At 46.2% G+C, this 15,000-nt stretch overlaps 2 protein-coding genes across 2 annotated transcripts in view; one reads left to right on the top strand and one right to left on the bottom strand.

The window, feature by feature from the left end:
• tmem266 (transmembrane protein 266) overlaps positions 1 to 4,829 on the top strand; it is a 22,442-nt gene extending 17,613 nt beyond the window's left edge. The window contains exons 7-11 of the mRNA XM_079743443.1: positions 1 to 127; positions 746 to 861; positions 1,919 to 2,114; positions 3,236 to 3,298; positions 3,386 to 4,829. The exon at positions 1 to 127 is cut by the window's left edge and continues 12 nt beyond it. Coding sequence (XP_079599569.1) covers positions 1 to 127; positions 746 to 861; positions 1,919 to 2,114; positions 3,236 to 3,298; positions 3,386 to 4,056 — 1,173 coding nt within the window. The 3' untranslated portion in view covers positions 4,057 to 4,829. The remainder of the gene's footprint in view (positions 128 to 745; positions 862 to 1,918; positions 2,115 to 3,235; positions 3,299 to 3,385) is intronic.
• Positions 4,830 to 5,014: 185 nt separating this feature from the next.
• On the bottom strand, positions 5,015 to 14,004 carry etfa (electron transfer flavoprotein subunit alpha). Its single transcript, XM_079743446.1, has 12 exons — positions 13,876 to 14,004; positions 12,822 to 12,971; positions 11,834 to 11,915; positions 11,657 to 11,739; positions 11,170 to 11,269; positions 10,957 to 11,067; positions 10,764 to 10,865; positions 10,380 to 10,448; positions 10,151 to 10,233; positions 8,582 to 8,647; positions 8,301 to 8,381; positions 5,015 to 5,434 (listed from the first exon to the last, which is right to left on the bottom strand). Exons 1-12 carry the CDS (start codon positions 13,906 to 13,908, stop codon positions 5,399 to 5,401), a joined length of 996 nt encoding a protein of 331 aa, XP_079599572.1. The 5' UTR covers positions 13,909 to 14,004; the 3' UTR covers positions 5,015 to 5,398.
• Positions 14,005 to 15,000: the final 996 nt, after the last annotated feature.

The raw sequence follows: 15,000 nt of genomic DNA, 5'->3' as shown, positions 1-15,000 counted from the left end.
GCGGTGATCGTCCTCTCTCTGGCCCCCATGGTGGCCTCGACGGTGGCCAACGGCCCCAGCAGCCCCTGGGATGCCATCGGCCTCATCATCACCCTGCGCATCTGGAGGGCCAAGAGGATTATCGACGGTGAGGCCCCGGGGGGGGATGAACGCCGCGGGGCCGGTGGTCGGGACGCTGTCCATGACTGTCGGCTGATAGATGAGGACTGGTGGCCTCGAGCTGGGCGGGTTTCCTTCCCTCTCGTCGTGCTGATCGCATGCTTTGACTCGCGGGTGTAAACGGCACCGCGTTGCCTCCCCCTTGTGGAGGAGGAATGCGCGCACACAGGCAGCTGCATTTTACAGTAAGAATATTATTTACATGCTATATTTATAACCCCCGCACCGAACAAATTATGCTGTACAACAGGAGGGATACAATTCAAGTTGTCCGTCAACCACATAAATAAACGATGAATACACAAGTAACACTCAATCTCAAGCTCTCTGTAAAATAGTCTTTTACACCTTCCCCTATAAAAAACACTTGATTGGTGCTTGACCAAACAACCTGTTTGGTCATGGAATCCACTCGGATTAACTGCTGTGTGTTGTCGTTTCGGTGAAATCCTACACGATTAGAAAATGTAAACTTGCAAAAGCAGAGGTAAAACCATACAGACGTATGTGGGTCAGTGGCACATCAGTGGAGACATGCCTACTGCTCACCCCTGCTCACCAAGGCGTCCCTGTCCATGCGGTGCAGCCTTCGTCCTGCAGGTGAAGGTGGAGATGGAGCTGGAGGTACAGCAGTATGAGAAGGCCAAGGCGGTACGAGAGGAGCAGCTGGACCGCCTCACCCAGATCTGTCAGGAGCAGGCGGTACGTCCCCATCCTGAACTCTAACCCTGGCCCCGGCCCTGACCCTGACCTTAACCCACCCCTCCACATAACCCTGACCCTCACTCTCATCCTAAGCCTGACCCTGACCTTAACCTACCCCTCCACATAACCCTGACTCTAACCTTAACCCTGACCCTTACCCTAACCCTGACCCTCACTCTCATCCTAAGCCTGACCCTGACCCTGACCCGAACCCCAAGAACCTCTGAACCCTAGGGCCTATGCACCCTAAACCCCCTCTGTATTACTCTGCCAGGTTGAGAAACGCCCCTGTGATCGATCTCTTTTAGGTCGATTTCTGTGTCACTAATCATATTCATAAGTATGTAAACAGTAAAATGAAATGTGGAGAGCTGGGGCAATACTGCAAAAGGAAACAAGGAACAGCTAAGGGTCTATACTGGTGTGAAGGCCTCAACATAGATGAGATGATTTGTTTTCACCTGATGTTTATAGGATCCTGTTATTTATGTGGCTAAATGTGTTTCGTACTGGTGTTTGGTTCTCATGATACCACCTACATACGGTAATACAATCCGAATGCTTTGAATGTAAAATATACTACTATACAAACTAGCACTACTAACAAAAGTTTGAACAAAGATAAGGGTCTTTGGTATTTGACGTGAAAAATTATACAGCACATGAGGTGTAAGGATATCGTTTCACCAGAGGGCAGTAGAGCGCTACCAAACAGATCTGCATGACGTAGGCAGCCCTCTATGTCTCATTTATAAAACACTTAAACAAATGTAGCATAGTATCAACAATGCCTAAAAAAGCTTGACAGTTTAAAATAGATAATGGAGTAAGATGCCGGGGGAACGTTATAGAAAGATGGATGAAGCTATCATCAATGACCTGTGTTCATATGCTCTTATTTCATCTTCATTTAGGTTTTTTTGGAAAATAACAGTAATACAATCAAGTCCTATCCAACTCAATTGTAGTACAGTCCTGAATAACAGTAAGAGCAGAGGGTTAGGGTGGTTTCTGGAGACCCCCCTAACCCCCTCGTGACACCTGTGTCCCCCAGTTTGAGATCAGGCAGCTGCGGGCCCACCTGGCCCAGCAGGACCTGGACCTGGCTGCCGAGCGGGACGCCGCCATGCAGCTGCACCACGTGTGGAACAAACCCAACAGCACCTTCCAGGAGGTGGACGGCCTGCAGGCCCCGGGGCCCTCAGAGCCCCGCAGGCAGGCCCACCCCAGGGGGCCCAGCGGAGCCACAGGTAACGGCTGGGAACACCCAGAGTCCCCTCAAGGTCCCTCAAGGTCCCCACAATGTCAGGATTTCAGGAGGTGTGTGTGTGTAAACACATTATATATCATCAGTCAAACAAAGAATGACTGGAATATTGTGCGATCTTTCAGCACTAAACCAGACAAACAAAATGAGGAGGATGATAAAAGAAGGGCGACTGGGACGTAGAGCCCTGCAGGAGAGATGATAACTGAACATATAAGTAATCCACCACCTGTGAACGAGAGCGAACGAATCACATCCATGGGTACAGAGGCGAAGGCTCCATACACATCAGTTCTTATCCGACGGTGCATCTCTTCCGCCATCCGTCCTATCGGCCGTAGATCGGCCGACTGTGCCGCTTTATTAATGGTGGACATCACGCCAGCGCCCTGACGCCACTCGAGCTCCCCTCAAAACCCCCGTCTGTGAATTTCAATAAAAGCCTTCCAGCGGAACGAGGTGATGGACTGAGCCGCTCTCGCTCCGCGACGGATCCTCATAACTCACAGGACTACCGGCCACACAGCAGCTGTCATTTCTGACCAGGCCTGGGCTGGAAAACACTGCAGCTATGTCCTTTATCAAAACTATAAATCACAGCGCTGCTGGTACGCGTGTGTGTGTGTGTGTGTGTGTGTGTGCGTGTGCGTGTGCGTGTGCGCGCAGACTGCGCTTTAAGCAGGCCACGTTCCTCAGTAAACGCCTGTGTTGTTAATCACCGGGAGATGTTGTCCGTTACGACCAGGGACGACGCTAGACCTCCTCTCAGGACGTTGGTTCAGGGTGAATATTTCAGAGCGGCGGAGCACTTAATGAAAAGAAGTCCGTCTGATATTCCTGAGAGTCTCTGAAGGGCCAGCACTTAGATACACACTTGGACTGACTGAGGATCAGCCATAAAAACAGAACCCCTTCTCTGACCGCCATAGAGGTTCAGGTGCGCTGGTGGGCTTTACGCTGTCCAAACACACCCCACCTCCTCAATCATTCAACACAAAGCCCGGGGTATTAATCACCGGCTGAATGTCGAATGCACAATGGTGTTTCTGTGCCTGAGACTTTAGAACAAACTGATGTTTTTGTACCGTTCATTGTTGTCTTTAGACCATATCGTTCAGGACGACATGAACAACTACATCAGCCAGTACTACAGCGAGCCCAGCAGCGGTAAGAGGAGGTCCCCCTTCTCAGACACATTCTCCCCCTCATCCCCCCAGCCTCTCTCTAACGCCCCCTACTGTTCTGCCCCCCCAGACATGGGGATCCCCGACCCGGCGCGGGTCATCACCACGGCCGCCATCGACGTGCACCTGCCCAACAACCCCAGCCAGATGCCCTCGTCGCTGGTGAGCGCCGACGGCCTGCCCTCCGCCTGCCACCTGCAGCGCACCAGCAGCTGCGTGAGCGACGCGTCCGCCGCCACCTTCTCCAGCTTCAGCGGGCGCCACCACAGCCTGAGCAGCCACACGCTGGGCGGCTCCGTCACCGACTGCAGCTCCACGGTGCGCGAGGCCTCCACCTCCACTGACGACTACAGCGGCCAGCGCTGCTACCCGCCGCCCTACAGCAGCCCCCTGGCGCTGGGCCCCGACCCCACGCCAAGGGGCCCCGACCCCACGCCCAGGGGCCCCGCCAACGTGGCCACGGTGCAGGAGCTGCTGTCCTCACTGTCGGACACCTCCAGCATGGCGCCCAAGGGCCTGGACCCCGTCAACCTGAAGCCGCCCAGCCCCGCGGGCTCGGGCCTGACCAGCCCGGAGCTGGAGCACCGGCTCAACCTGTACAACAAGAGGAACCAGGAGCTGCGCCCCGCCTTCTGCACCAAGCCCCTCATCCACCTGCAGAGCAGCGAGCCGCTGCTGGAGGAGAAGTACCGCATGATGGAGCAGGGCGACGGCCCCATCGGCCGCCTGGCCGAGGCGTAGGTCAGGGCACGGAGGGGGGAGGAGCTAGGAGAACCGGACTCACTCTGGGACATGGAAGAATCGGTACTTGACTAACCCCATTACTGTTGCAGAGGGGGGGTTGATCCGAATAGGGTGCGACATTCTTCCTACCGTTCGGTAGGAAGCTCCAATCGGTGGTTGAGACTCACTGGACGTCCTCGTCCAAACAGCACAACAGCAGGGCACAGCCCAACGAACCCGGTTATTAAAGTTAGAGTACAGGGATTTACAGTACAGACTGTTGTGAACTTGTTACTCAAAGAAACCAGCAATTGGGTTTTCATCCCTAAACGGTGTGGACGTCGGACGGGGCCAGAGACTTTCCCCACTGCATCCTTTCAGGGACCGGAGACATGGACTCATGAGATCATGTCCGCTCGCTCTATAACTGGTCAGCCCTCGCTAAAGACGCGTCCTCTTCGATGCTAGCGCTGCAGGGTAGATTTGACTACCTTGAGCTAAGATTTAAACATCTTTTCTTACGTCTTTCTATATTACAACGCTAACCTTTGTAACTCAAACATATTGGTTTAAAAAAGACAAATATGACAGAAAAATAATAATAATACAGATTGAAGTGATTGAGATAAGGATCCAGTTAGGTGGCGTGAAGACTGAGAGCCCAGATGAGACAGAAGATAATCTTTGCTTGTTTGTTTCATATCAACCGAAAAGCCTAATTTGTTCTGAAGCGGTACCTACCCTAACAAACTCATCTCATGATCGTTCTCCCATTCCTGCGGTCCGACTCGTTTTAAACTGTAAATACCTCCAGCCGACTGTCTCCACCACGGCACCATGATACATGCCATGGCTTGATAGAAGAGTGTTAAACTGTCACGCAGAGGGCAACATATTATAGCATGAACTTTTGAGATTTGCTTTTAGATATTGCGAACCTAATCCTGTTTATTGTAAAAGAACACAGGCATTTTGTATCATTATCATGGAGAGAAACCACTGCGGCCGGATATTGAATAAAATGAAAACATGGCAAAAATGATTTAAGTCAGTTGCACTTTGTCAGTTTAACACAATATAATATTAGTTTGTTTCAGACGTACAGAACCTCTATATCAGCACACAGGAAATGGCACTGCGGTATCATGTGATTGGAGAAGAATCAAGCTCTCCCATCAGTTGCCGTTAGAAAATTGAAATTATAAAAACAACTTTCTGCTGGTAGCGCAGCGAGCTGAGCTTAGTCGGATCCATGTGTTGGGCGGCGCATCAGGCTCAGGCGGGAAACACCGACCCCTGGTGGCCACAGTGTGAACCGTCTTTTGTGTTGAAGAAAACGGTAAGAGTTTGGTGTTCCACTTTACTTGCGGAGGGCAGCAGTCATCTCAGGGACGGCCTGACAAGAAAAACAGAATGGATATTACGTTTAAGAACCTGAATATTATTAAGAAAGCTAAAAATTGTAATCTCCAGCTGTTGTCTTATGCGTCAATCATTCAGCATTGTTTTCAACAACAAGAAAATAAAAATCTAAGCAGAAGAAAATGTATTGGTCATTCAGGGTGTCCACAGTGCAATGTACTTTAGTAAACAATCAATGCAATAATATTGTAATCCAAAATAGTTTTGTACTTATTAAATATCTTATAATTTAAGGCACGTTTTGAAGATGGATATTTAATGAATTATTCCAAAACAAAACCTCTGCCGTTACCCCCCCGTAGGACAAGTTTTACGATGAAGACCGTCTGCCAGGAACATCCGAATAACAAAACTGAAGGTACACTACTGTGGTGGTGTATTGAAAGATTCACACATCTCATCTTTATTTTATTTTTTTCAAAAAGAGTTTGTACATTCCACAGATATTCCCGCTCCGAATTATAGCGAACTAAAGTTGGGCAGCAGCACTCCTCTATATAGAGCCATCATTTGGTCTATACATTTCTACACAACATAGGAATAACAAAAGGTCCCTGTCCAAAAAACCAACGCACTGGATGGTTCGCAAAACAGAACCATCTGAGAAGTCGTCTTTGGAAACAGTTTGGAAAGGGGCAGGCACTTAAAAAGAATAACTTGGCAGGTGATTGGATGAACCATCCATCACTGGCTTTTAGGGGTGTAACGGTACACTGAAGTCACGGTTCGGTTCATACCTCGGTTCAGAAATCACGGTTCGGTACGAGTTCGGTACAATGAAGGGAAACCTGTCTCAGGTTGTACCACCTAGTGCCATGCAGTCTCTCCCCTGAGCTAGCTGTAACAGCCTGAACTGTGTAATCTAAGATGTAAACAGTAAACAATAAGTACCCCACATCACCTCCAGACTCCATCCGTAACTTGTAAACAAAATAAGACAATCAGTTATAAAACGGAAAATTCAGTATGTCTTATTTATGAAACTGCAGAGTACACAGAATTTGCCCATTTCCACCGGAGGCTGCGGTTCGGTTCGGTGCGGTTGGTGGAGCAGTGACGGTGCGGTTCGGCGCAGCTCAGATATGGCTCGCGTTTCCACCGCCGACAGTACCCTTATAGTGGGGGGGGGGGGGGGGGGGGGGGGGGTAAACCGGATCGCGATAGCCGCGGCAGCTACGCTAGCATTGTGACCTCATAGCAGCCTGACATAGTGTAGGCTCCTAATAAATCCAAGGAAAAAGAAGAACACGCACAATGGGCAAAGATCAACCATGTAGGACGTCCAAGAAGAACGGCAAACTTTTGTGCGACGTTTTCAAACGAAGCTTTCGCCGTTAATGTGTTTATTTATTATCCCCCTGTCTCACGGAAGTGCGATTCTGCGACCAATCAACGCGTGTGTAGCGCGACTGCGTGTGTAGCGCGAACTTGCCGGAACCCTTTCAGGCGTCTCAGATGTCCCTGAAGATCGCGAATCTAACATTAGTTCGGCATTACATTAATTAATTTGCACGCCAGTTGTATTAAATTTTATACTGTGTATTCTCTGCGTAAATCATGCAGTGAACCGTGACGTCCGTACCGATTAGGTTCAATACGAATACATGTATCGTTACACCCTACTGGCTATCAATCTCACTTAGATCCTCATAGGATGCTGATTGGATAACTTGAAGCCGGACAAGATGGATTCTTGCAGGATTGTTATCTCACGAATCAAGCTGTCTTGCAAGGGAAGCCCTAATCACAGGGCTATGTTAAGGGCCGGAGTTACTAACTTCAGTTAGTAGCCTAACTAATATGCAATTACACCGGATACGTTTATAAGTACATCCCGCTAGCTCTACAATAATTAAAAGTAAGTACAAAAAACAGGGATGTAACTAACAGACTGATTAAATACAGGTTAAACCAATGGAGATATGTACTCATATAAAACTCTAACCAAGCCAACTATTTTAGATTTTGAAGGCATCCCCCATCTCAGCCGTATTAATGACAATTGGACCCCGATTTAAACCAATTTAAACGACAAGCAAACTGGAAAACCATATCATCCGCCACCAGTCAGACCCCGGTATCCATTTCCAGCGGCAGGAAAAGGAGAGAGCCCATCCATTTTAAAGCGGTTATCTGAGGAGTGCTCACCTGTAAGGTGATCGCGTGGCTGCTCACAGCTCCACCGCCGCTAGCTATTATTACCAATAACTGAGTTTAGCCGGACACCTGGGCCCATCATGCACTATTGAGGGGCTAAATAAAACATGACTAGGGGCCAGGACACACCGATACATACACACGGGCCGCTGGTCTGAGGCATTTTTTGTGCTTACCCTCACCATCTCTCACCCTTCACCCCCATCAACCGCCCGCCCCCACCGTCTCGGACATCCCATTGGTCCACCCAGAGCCCCCCGTCCTATCAGAGGGCAGCAGGATCAATGGGAAGTGGAGGCTGCTGCATGTGACCCTGGAAAGTTTCTATTTTGCACCTTGCTATGGATTATTTCTCCAGGAGGGAGGCCAGACAGACGATGGATTGATTTTTGCTCCGTTGTATCGACGCGCGTCGGCCACAACTCACCTCTCATTAATTCAGGAAGTTAATAATTCAGCGGCTGCACATTTGCATTAGAGAGGGCAATAATGCGGCCCTGCAAAATTTAGCAGGGAAATTGTTTTATGAGTACGCACACTCGGTCACTTTGTGTGGGTCAGATCACTCGGGTGATTAAACAGAGTGCCAGGAAACATGTTAAGTGTTAACAGCTGAGAGCAGCATGTAAAGCCTTTACAGACAAGCTCCCTGCAGAGAGGGAGGTGGTGGGAGCGATTCTCACCTTGAAGAGGTCCGCCACCAGGCCGAAGTCGCTCACCAGGAAGATGGGGGCCTCTGGGTCCTTGTTGATGGCAACAATAGTCTGAAAATAAATATAAAGAATAATGTCAATGAATAGAACCGACCAGAAAACGATAAATACAACTTTAAACCCTAACCCTAAAAAACAATAAAACTAAATGACGAGGAAGATGAACCCCAAGCTGTCTAAGGAGATCCTTAAGCATCAGCGCTTGAACCTCCAACACTGTCCAACAACAACAACAACCACAACAACCCCACCTTGCTGTCCTTCATCCCGGCCAGATGTTGGATGGCGCCTGAGATTCCCACAGCGATGTAGAGTTCCTGGGAATGGTTAAATAAAACAGAATAAAACAGAGTAAAAGTAGCCCGCTTGAGCCCAACAGGTGAAGGCTGAGTTCAGTAACAGTCGCCCCGCCTGATACTACAAACAACGCCCGTAGATGAGGAGCCATTGTGGGGCCCCTCTCTCCATCTCCTCTAGTCCCTGAGGGAGGGCTCTCTGCTTAATGCACCGCCATATCAATATTTCAGAGGGCCTCAAAAAGAGCACGCCATCCATTTGTCAGCACAAAACGACCAGGGCTGTAATACTGAGTGCTCCATGGCTGCAGAGCTGAACACAGACTGAATTTGATTGGCAGAGGCCAATTGAACTGTAACAAAAACACCGGGTAGGCAAGAGCAGGGCCGGCCTCTGCATGCAGATTGGTTGTATCGCTGAAGTATTATCTTGGCATTAGGATTGAGGACCCGGTCCTTTTTCTGAGTGGACCACGCCCTGACACCCCCAAAGTGCAGGAGAGCCCGTGAAAAGAGTCCCCCAGCAGCTTTGTCTACATTGAGGAGTTTAGTGACCAACCATCTCAAAAGGATATGTCAAGTGAAACAGAGGCCTGTGTGATTTGATGTTGCCACTCTCTGTGATAATAAATGGCACCGGAATTTGTCATAAATATCAGATTAGAAAAAACTTTAACTAAAAAGGCTTCGCACTCCAAAAAAAACGAAATTGAATTGAGCACATTAGGGCAGGACACAAGAAGCTCGTCAAAACATTTGAGAACAATGTGATTTAGACGGGCGGGCTGAGTCTGTGAGTGCAGACACCAGTGCAGCAGACCTTAATGGATCAGCTAAATCACTTAGGGCACGTAATGCGCCATCCACTGCGCTTTATTGGCGCTAATGTGTGGGTAATCGCAGCTGTGGTATCAGAGAGGAATCAGATAATGGAGAGATAACCTTTTTAAAAACACCGGGGCATCCGTCCCGACCGGAGCACACTTCGGAAACGACCCAGAGTGGAAAGCCGGCGTTTTAGAGCAAAAGTAACCGAAAGATGGTGGATTTTGTTTGCGCGTTTTATAAAATTTGCGTCTAATTTCTCAAGAACCAGTTACAGATTGTGCATTGAGGTTACACATGTCCACATATTTATATTTAAACTCCAAAATGTTTTGCCATTATCGCTTAAATATGTGGTCCTTTCTTTCCCTCTCATTATTCCAGCTGCGTTTGTGTCTGATGAGGTCAAAACTAAACCCTGTGACTAGTAGCGGTCAAAGACGAAGGAAGGTAGAGGCTGGGAGGGTCTCATGTACAAAGACTGTCTATCCTCCACCAAATGATTACGCATGTTTAAACCATCTATGCTTTACCGTACTTCAAAAATGTCAAAATTGAGCCGGCCAATGATTTTCCCAGAAGAGCAATTAGTACCACTTTGCTGTGGCTCAACCACGACAGATCACAGGTTAATGGGAGGCCACTGGGAGACCGGAGACGAAGGGATACAGTGTTGATAATGGGGAAAGTAACACTTACTGGTGCTACGATCTTGCCGGTCTGTCCCACCTGCATGTCATTTGGAACATACCCAGCATCCACTGCTGCTCTGGACGCCCCCACTGGAAACACAATGCACAACATCACTATACATATATACATACACTACACTACACAAATCAATACATACTACTACCACACAATATCACAGTATATCCAAACACACAATTCACAATTCATCCAAACACACATATCATGTGTATCTAACCTGCAGCGTTCATGGTCTCAGCGAGGTCGTAGAGCAGCTGGAAGTTCTCCCCACTCTTCAAGCCCCTCCCTGGAAACAAACAAACGTCTCAGGTCTGACGAACAAACTACTGTTTGGTTTAAATTACACACAAAAGCAGAGAGAAATGTAACGAAAGATAAACACACACAAACAAACAAACAAACCGGCAGTAGGGCTGACCGATAAATCCAAGTTTCTAAGTCTTTTTTTTTTAATTAGTTGACACTATTTATATTTAATGATATAACAATAAATAAATCATTGATATATTTAACAACGATATTGCATGTTTTCCACACACACACACACACACACACACACACACACACACACACACACGGTGAATTGTGGGGGTGCTCCTACCTCCCGACACCACCACCTTAGCGCCGGCCAGCTCCGGGCGGTCGCTCTTGCTCAGGTTCTGCTCCAGCCACTCAGAGACCCCGACGGCGGAGGAAGAGGCCACTGCACTCAAAACATCCAGAGTCAAACGACCAATCAATACCTTGGATTCATGTAAGTTCAACATTTATAACGTGTTATGGTCGTTTCCTACCGTCTTCTGACGTAGCGCTGCCTCCCTCCGACTCTGCGGGTTCGAACGCCGTCCCTCGGACGGTGAACACCTTCACGGACTCGTTGCACTTCACTGTGCTGAGGGCGTTACCTGGAGCAAACATCACCACCCGTTAACACCACAGTCATACAAACAGTGACCTACATGGAGAAGTTCATCAAACTACACGGACCGGACCCCGGCTGCCCTCACCAGCATAGATGGTTCTGACGAAGGTGTCTGGGGACTGGATCTCGATGATATCTGAGATGGGGGCCACGTCTAGCTTGGCTGCCACTCTGGGGAGCAGGTTCTACCAGACGGAGAGGAGAGAAGACACCATATCACATCAGCGGCATAATATAACAGCTATAGAAACGACAGATTCCTCATTATTAATGGTGGCAGTATTGTTACAAAGAAAGAAGTTGATGCATTAAAATTATACAAAAAATGTGAATTAGATCAAGGACCCCCTTTCTTGAAATGTATATTAATTTCAGTGTTTTATAAATAGTAATTGCTTTAATTTTTTTTTTAAGAAGAAGAATTTCATACTTATAATCATAATTAGTGCCTTATAAAACATAATAAACTAGTTCCTAATGTACATAAACATTTACTTAATTAACCCATCTTTAGATTCAGTGAACATTTGAACAGAATAATCCAACAGCAGGTCCTAAATCTCCCGCCTCACCTTTCCAAAGGCGGACGCTCCGGCACAGATGTGGGTGAACTTGAACTGCTGCTGGGTGGCCAGAATGATGGGAGTCAACTCCTCTGCAGACACAAAGACAACAGTCAACCACTCTAAAACTTTCCCTTTAGCATGTGTACTCTGATGGCAGGTCGGCCGGTGGGAAGCAGCACGTACCGGGCAGCGCCCCTTTGAAGGCGTCATGCTGGGCCACCAGCACTTTATTCACTCCCAGCACCTTGCTGAGCTCTGCCACCACCTGAGTGGGACAACATATGATGTACGTATTATGACATGGCAGCCCTTGTAGTTACAACCCTAAACATTGTTTTGGTTCCTCTTGGACAAGGTAGGAGAGTGGAGCAGATAGGGGGTTTGAGTACCAGTGGAAAGATACTGAGTCTGATCCCTACCTGGAGGATATCCTGTTCTGTAAAGACAAGTATCTGAATTCACGGCAAGTGGCTTTGGATAAAAACTGGTTCTATAACTGAACGGTTTATAGTAAATAGTCCAGCTTTCTCGAGAAATGCTCATCGAAGAAACTCAAAACCGCCAAGTCGATCGGATGAACGGTTGACGAGAAATGGACATATATGCAAACATAACATCCATTAGAGTTAGACACACAGCCATTGATGACCATCGGTAATTGAGAAGGGCTTATTTGATTAGTAGAAAACCACATGAAGGTGGTGAATGGCAATCGGAGAGAGCAAATATCACTTCAGGCCCACATCTGGGAACATTAGGATTCCACGTGGGACACCGCAATGGCAAAATAATGATCAGCGACCATTTGCAAACATTAGGGTGCACTTAAACAACTCTCTTTACAGCCTGCAGCCAGCATTTTCGACACTGATCGCTCCATAGTAATCTCTAAACACTTGGGGATGGCCATTATCCACAGTTGCAGATGCAGGATTTAAATACTTTGTTAAGAATATGCCGCTTTATATTGTTTTATTTCGTGTTTATTTTTCATTCAATTTTTGTTCAATAAAAAAAAAGGTATAAAGATATACAGACAATTTTAAACAGTACAGAACACTGTTGATCAAAATGAACCATGACTAACCTGAACCGTTACACCTAACATTCATGAAGTCTGGTCAATAGCTTTGCAGGCATTGTGGGAATGGTGTCAAATGGTTGACCCTACCTTGGTGCAGTCTATCCCAGCCACCAGACAGGACACCTCCCCTCCGAGCTTTCTGGCGGCCGTGATGGCGCTGAGGGTGATGGGGGTCAGCTTGTCATTGTTGTGCTCCGCGACCACTAAGGTGCTCTGGAACCTCTGGAGGAACCCAGCCTGTCGGAGGACATCTTGTTAGCATCACAGAGGTAATAATGTGGTCATAAATAATAATACATAAGTTATGCGTTTAAGGATATAGTATGACCCAATACATTATATTATAGACCAATTAAAAACGAATGGATTAGTTAAAATACTGAATACTGGCTCGGCTCCTAATTTAAGAACATAATAAATGCCTCATTCTTCAACAATGCAGCAAACAATGATTAGAGTTTTAATGTGGATTGAAAGAATAAGAATAAGAGTAGGTTTCTAAACATAATACACATATAAATAGTGACTTGACAGCCCAATAAAACAGAATTGAGACGTTAATAAATCCTCGGATAGGTCTGTCAGCCAGGCTTTGAGCAGGCTCAGCTCTGACAGGTTAGAACAGGACGAGTCCAGTCTTATCTAAGCGAGGCTCCAGCTCCACAGTTATATACTCTGGAGGTCATTCAAGTTACCCAATAAAGGCTCTGGTCTTCACAATGACACACGGGCGGTAAAAGACGTATGAAACATAGATATAGCACCAATACTAGATTGGTTTTATGAAGACTGTTAAAGCATGACGTGAAGTTGTGTAACCTCAAAAAAAAAAAAAAAATCATAAGACCTTGAGTAGGCCAACACTCGACTATTTAGACCATAACACAATATTACTCGTCACAGGAACCTTTGATTTATACGCGCCATAATACTAAAAGAAACGGCTTGATTCATTGAGGGACATTGTGTGAATTTAAAGTGTTTGGCTGGCTTGTAAACCTCCCCTGTGTGTTGCTTGCTCGCAAGATGCTACATACAAATACAAGCAACGCAGCATTGATACGATTTTTTATTTAACAGCTTCGCTATGCTGTGACATTACTATATATATGATGCGAGTCGGTTACTGTCATACACTTACCAACTGTCTCGTCTTGTTGATAGCCCTGTGCATGGTGAACACAATACCTTGCCTGTTTATGAAAGAGGCAAGTTGTGCTAAGCAGGCTAAAGGTTGTGGTGCTGAGCTCTCGCGAGATGTCCAGGGCCGTGTTTTTCTTACGCACAGACCACGTGGTTGCTTGCATATCCGTCCAATGAGATTGAATGCCCTGCTGTTACTACTGCTGGGTGTCCCTCAACCAAATGATCAGGGCTAGGGTGGGCCAGCTCCCTTAACACCGCTTGTATATTTCAAATATGTATATATTTATATATAAATGTGTGTGTGTTTAGTAAATGTATATATATATATATATATATATATATATATATATATATATATATATATATATATATATATATATATATATATATATATATATATATATATATATATATATTTTAACAAACAAAAAGATTACAGCATGTAGGCCTACTTATTCAAACTCGTACATAGATGGAGGACAACCCCAAATTAAATGTTTTTCAATCACAAATTCGACCAATATGTAATTGTGTATTAGCGTTAGTCAATATAGTGCTTTGAGCCTACTTTTTTGATCTCGGCCCCTTTCGTCAAGGGGCCTAGAGTAAAGCTCTGACCCGCTCGTGGGGCAGGGGCCCAATCTCACCTCAAGGCCTATAACAGGACTTTAGCTGTTGGGAATTGATCCGTGAATATTTAAAACCAACAGAATTATTTATTTTTTACTTCATTTTTTTGAAAACGTTTGTCCATTTTAAATAATAGGCCATGGATACCGGGCAACATTTAAATGGAAAATGTGTATTCTAACAGCTTTTGTATAGGCCTTACATTTGACAACGTGTACTTAAGAACAAACAACAATTTATGATTGTCTAGAATTATAATTAATATCCTAATTGCATGAACTCTTTTAAATGGAAACTTAAATGGTTTGTTTTATATTCATTTTATTAAAACATTCTGTGGGAATAGACTAGAGATATCCGAAATCAAACGAAATAGGCATAATAAACAAAGCGAGAAAGAGAAAAAAAGAGAAAAGAGTTTTCGTTTATTATCTGAATGAATACATCGTCGGAACTACTATGGTATACATTTTCACGGTAAAATAATCGC

The sequence above is a fragment of the Pollachius pollachius genome (genome assembly GCF_949987615.1).
Source record: "Pollachius pollachius genome assembly, chromosome: 9".
NCBI classification, from domain to species: domain Eukaryota; kingdom Metazoa; phylum Chordata; class Actinopteri; order Gadiformes; family Gadidae; genus Pollachius; species Pollachius pollachius.
This window is presented reverse-complemented; position numbering and strand designations above follow the sequence as displayed.